General features: G+C 41.1%; 1 protein-coding gene across 1 annotated transcript; it reads left to right on the top strand.

Annotated features, from left to right (window-relative positions):
* Positions 1–236: 236 nt before the first annotated feature.
* Positions 237–1,909, top strand: LOC103638261 (LRR receptor kinase SERL2). The gene is made up of 6 exons (XM_008661225.4): positions 237–583; positions 692–824; positions 921–992; positions 1,190–1,333; positions 1,432–1,491; positions 1,604–1,909. Exons 1-6 carry the CDS (start codon positions 490–492, stop codon positions 1,698–1,700), a joined length of 600 nt encoding a protein of 199 aa, XP_008659447.1. The 5' UTR covers positions 237–489; the 3' UTR covers positions 1,701–1,909.
* The last annotated feature ends 3,508 nt before the right edge of the window (positions 1,910–5,417 follow it).

A 5,417-nucleotide genomic window follows, 5' to 3' on the forward strand; every position in this document is an offset into this window, starting at 1 on the left:
CCGTTGAGCCAAAGCACCCTTGCGCGTAGCTTCGGAACTGTATCAACCTTCGTCTTGACCATGCTTTCCATATCATGTATAGTTTTATTCCGAGTCTGAAGATACCTGTATGTATATTACACTTGGTAAACATTGTTAAATCATGTTTTTGAAAACATTCAGAAGACGAAGGCTCCCAACACAAGTGTAAAGCGTATATGCCCAATGTTCTGTCGCTCCTTAATTAGAGCATCCATAAATTGTCGGCATTTATTCGATGTGCACGCATACGCGTGCTTATTTGCTGGTGGTGTAGTGTATGTTGAGTGTTGTGTGTCCACGTACTTTTTGGCAACAGAACAGTTAAACATAGTCAGAGAGAATTTCTGCATTCTCTGCACTGATGGCCATATTAAATGCAGAGGCAACCCTGTCCATGCTTTCTCCCCCAAAGCCGAACACACTTCCTCGCGCTCGCGCTCTCGAGTCCCGACTCACCTGCTTCTAGCCATGGAGGCGCCTCCATCTTCTCCCTTCCTAGTGTTGCTCCTGCTGTTCTTCCCTTCGAGCGGCCTTGCCGCCCCCATGGATTTTAACCATGAAGGTTCGTTCTCCTTTGCCGTGGTTTCGACGGACTCATATCTTGTTTTAGCGGTGTATGTCTCTGCTAGTTTCTTGCACTGCTAGGTGTTGATTCCTGTGGTACTGGCAGTGCAAGTCCTTATGGTGATCAAGAGCCTCCTCAAGGACCCCTATGGCGCGCTGAGAAACTGGGACAGGAACTCCGTCGATCCCTGTACCTGGTCCTTCATCTCCTGCTCGCCGGAGAATCTCGTCACTGCACTGTGAGCTAGACCCCAGCTCTCCAATTATTCCTAGCCTCAAATCAAACCCACCATATATATATAGCTCTGATGTTCCTATGGTTGAATATCTGGCAGGGAAGCTCCAAGCAAGAACCTTTCCGGCCGGCTCTCCCCGAGCATAGGGAACCTGACAAAACTTGAGAAGCTGTGAGTACTGTTCCATGGGTACAACAAGTCTTAGGCTTATTTTGGAATACAGAACTTTTTAGATAAATTAATAAATTATACAGTAATTTCACAGAAATCAGTTCATTTTTACGAGAAAAACGCAGGAAGGCCTTAGCGTTGAGTGTTTTTTTTTACTTTCTTTTTATTGGGAGTTGTTCGTTTTTTTGGTGTCCCAGTCAGCTGCAGAACAACAACATAATTGGGCCAATCCCAGCAGAGATCGGCAAGTTAGCAAAGCTCAGGACGCTGGTTCTGTCCAGTAACAAATTACATGGCACAGTCCCAAATTCTTTAGGCCGACTCGGAAGACTCCAGTACATGTAAGTGAGGCACACGTGCCAATTTCTTAATGCTTCGTGTTCTTGCCTGGGTAAAACCATAGCCTGGTTTGCACTGACACTGCACTCCTCTCTTGCAGAGACTTGTCGTACAATAACTTGAGTGGCCCGATACCAAAAACGTCTGCAAGAACGCTCAAGTAAGGATCCGGTCCTGTGTTTTCGTCATGGACGTGTGTGACATTTTTATAGGGAATCAATGGTCTGGAAGAAATCCCTTAAAATCTGTTGTTTTTTTTTTTCTGCCTGCAGCATAGCCGGGAATCCTCTCATCTGTGCTGCAGAACAGGATTGTGACAGTACCAAGCTGAAACCGATGCTGGATTCCTATATCGCTGGTGAACAGTAGGAGCCCCAAGTTGGGAGTCGGTTACCTTGCTAAGGAGTATGTACCTAACGAACCTCGGGTGCCGTTTGGTTTCACAAAATGTAATGTAAATGATAATAATTAACACTCGTGTGACAACAATAATAAGTTTGAGTAAGTTGGTATCAGTTTTTAGTGTAAAATCTGATTATGGTTAAACATAAACAAAGAAGATTTAACGTTATCAGTTATCCATCACTTTACAATTATGTGAACTAAACAACGCCTTATTATTAAGATCTATCTGGCAACAACACCCAGTTTGAATAAGCCGTTGCTGTTCCAGCAAAAAAAAAAAAAATGGCAGGTGCCGTAATCGAATAAGTATTACGAAGTTTTTAGGAGCCAGCCCTGTTGTCTACTCTTGACGGCTAGTATTTTGTGAACTGGCTCTTCGCGCATCGCATATTGATTATTACACAGTTCTCCCACTCATCCGTCTTGCGTAACGTTTTGCAATTGCCGTTCGATTCGGTAAATCAGATCAGTCTTGTGTTTGTTCTTCCCTACAGGCACATTTTCATGTCGGGCATATGACGTTCGGTGCACAAGCAGTAGAACCCACCATCCACTTACACCAGTACGATCTTGTTCCGATTAGGTAGGGTATGGAATTTCGGACAGTTTTTGGTTCTACTGCTAAACTCTGGTGAATTCCATTCAGTTCCAAAAATATTTAACCAAAATTTCATAGATGTTTGAACACTTCGTCCGAAATTTTACCGACTTCCATGATTTTCGGTCCTATGATGATCCCCTCCGGCGTTTATCCAAACCCGGTAGGGCTAACATGGATCTCAATACCCCTATGATATACTATGCATGATTAGTGTTGGGAATTAGGCGGGCCGGCCTAAGCCTATCGTGCTTTAGGTTAAATAGGTTTGGACAAAAAGACCAAAAAAAAGCTTTTAGTTCGGTCTGGTCTGGCTCTAAAGCACGTCGTCACTTTGTTAGGCTGTACCGGTGTAAGCCCGATCCATATATTTAAACCGTATAAAAACCAAATATTACAATCACATAAAGTTCATATCTTACTAAATTTAATATATTAAACAATGTGAGCAGCATTGGACCACATAAAATCCAAATATTACTATCATATTAAATTTATATCATACTAAATTAAAGAAATTAAATAATATGAGCTTTGTTGGGCCGTTCCGCCTAAGCCCAGCCTAAGCCTGGCTCAAAAAAACTCGACTCAACAAAAAAAACCTGACTTAACACGTTCAACGGAAAGGCATTGGTTAATCTCGAGACACCGGCGGTGATTTATTTTAAGAATTTGATCGCATCCTTGTTGGCGATAGGTAATACAGAGATTTATTGTAAGAAATTGAGAGCATCTGTCTCCTGTCGTGCACTGCTTATCCTCATATTTTTCTAGTCATGTGTTACGCTAAAAGAACGGTGCCCACCCAAATGTTGCAAACTGACGAGCCGAGTCTGGAATTGGATTCTTTCTTTTTCTTGCTTTACACGATGCTTTGTCTTGAGAAAGAAAAAACAAACGATTCCTATTGATACAAATACTGTTTTTGAACGATTCATTATTCATCGTGGTATGTTACTTTCAGCTGCAGCTATTCTATTACATCAGAATTCAGGATTATCAATGGAAATGTAGGAAGGACAAACAAGACGATCAGAGGTGGTTGAATGAAACCTTATAATTTTTTTTCTCTAGACAATGTTAGATTTTTATTTATAGTGTTACACTCAAATTCTCAATATACTACCAAAATCATAATCTGGAGTCAAATGATTATATACCCTCCCGCGAGTCTAAAGAACACAACGGAATACTCATCAGAACGAAAAAACAAGCGTTTGAGCGAGACACAACAATTCTGAAATGATGCTCTCAACTTCATCCGAGTTGAAATAAGAGCCCAGACACAAATCATCTAAATCAACTAGTGGTTTGATGATTTAGAAAACTTTGTAGGCACTAGAGAAGACCCATAAAAAAGACGAATAAGAGATCACAAAAATCATCCGAATTGTGTTGCTATAGAGGCAAAAGTTGGCCTAGGTGCACCAGACACTAGAGATTGACCTGTCCACCCCAAACCCAGCCTAACCGGGATGAGAACCTGACCTATTTTGGCTTTCAACCTAGCCTAGTCCACGTTTTCAGTTTTGGCACCCTAAAAACTTTTTTCAAAAGGGAAAATTGCATCAAATGGACTCCAAATGAAGTAAAATTTGGAAGTTAGGTAGAAGGGGATGTTTGTAAGATACCCACAGAATATCAAAGCTCTATAGATCGAGAAATCTCTAGACCAGATCGAGCTTTTCCCAACTTTCCAAATAAAATCCCACCAAATCGTGCTCATAATGAATCTCACCAAATGAGTTGGTCGATATATTCCTCTAAGGTCCTAGCATATAGCCATCAAGATTAGTCTAAAATCTCTGTAAAAAACAAAATAACCCAAAACCAAGAGAAGGGAATTTAGGAGAGGATAAACAAAAACCATAATCAAATCAAGCATTTGAGCTACAAATTTCAGAGAGATTGCTTTGATCAACTCGCGCAGAGGTTGGATACTTCGACAGACTTTACACAAATGTCAAAATTACAAATTTTAGATCTGATTCTATGGTTCTCACTCAACATAAAGACTAGACGAAGGAAAACCCTAAACCTAGAAGGTGAGAAACTCAAATGCTCGAGAGATGAGACTGGTTGGATAAACCTCCGCCTTAGTTATATGGCTATCATGCACCTAGGTAATTACAGCCAAACCACTTAACCATAGAAGTGTTATAATTCAACTCAAGGTCTTTCAATTTGATGACCATATGTTCTTCATGACTTTGCTTCGCATCAGTGAAAACTTTGCTATGATGCTATGTCCCACCTCTGTTTCCTACCAGAATTCCACCTAGGTTTCGAAGCCCATACCAAGAAATCGTTCGCTAGCATTTTGGGGCCCAAACCTCCAAACCGCTTTAGATTACCATATCCTTTATGCTCCCCTTATGATCTCGGTATGTGTCACCTCGAGTCCTCCATTATCCAATCATCAAGTTCTTTAGCGCCTTCGTTTGACTTAATTGACCACCATCTTAAATTGGTCAACATGGTCTACTCCTCCACATACTCTTGCACTTGTCAATGATCCAAGGTGGAGCCACCCATAGTTCATCCTCTAGCTTCTCTAATCCTTCAGTTCAAGCCTTGGCCTCCATCCTTCACTACTTCTTGTTCATCGATACGAACCTGCTTGACCTTCACCTTCACCGTTGATCTCCACCTCTATGCTCCACACCTACACACCATGATCCAAGATATATTGCCAAAACACATGCCATGATTAGTTAAACAACTCAACACAATGCCATGATAATCTCTTTGACAATAATAGTCATCCATGAACACCATAGACATGTATCAACCATGTGTTTGGAATCTCTTCCTTAATGAGTGCATTGTCATCAAGACAAAGAGATGGATCTCGACAAAAAGGAAAATTGAGAACTCACCTAAATGACCAAAAGCTAGTGAAAAGCCAAAATACGATCATTTGAAATGGGCAAAACTTAGTCCCCAAAGACATGGACAATGACTCAACATGACCAAGCAAAGGTAGTTAGTCCTTAAGAAGTGTCAAGAAGGGGTCAACACCACTATGTAAAAAAGAGAAATACCAAACCTCCTAAAACATTGCTAGTCCATTGAGTAGAAGC

This window comes from Zea mays, chromosome 9 (genome assembly GCF_902167145.1).
Source record: "Zea mays cultivar B73 chromosome 9, Zm-B73-REFERENCE-NAM-5.0, whole genome shotgun sequence".
NCBI classification, from domain to species: domain Eukaryota; kingdom Viridiplantae; phylum Streptophyta; class Magnoliopsida; order Poales; family Poaceae; genus Zea; species Zea mays.

What these genes read in the sequence shown, in the direction of transcription:
- LOC103638261 (XM_008661225.4), top strand. Translation starts at nt 490, where the DNA reads ATGGAGGCGCCTCCATCTTCTCCCTTCCTAGTGTTGCTCCTGCTGTTC. An exon ending in CTGACAAAACTTGAGAAGCT is followed by an intron (nt 993 to 1,189) that starts GTGAGTACTGTT and finishes TTGGTGTCCCAG; the next exon opens with TCAGCTGCAGAACAACAACA. An exon ending in ACGTCTGCAAGAACGCTCAA is followed by an intron (nt 1,492 to 1,603) that starts GTAAGGATCCGG and finishes TTCTGCCTGCAG; the next exon opens with CATAGCCGGGAATCCTCTCA.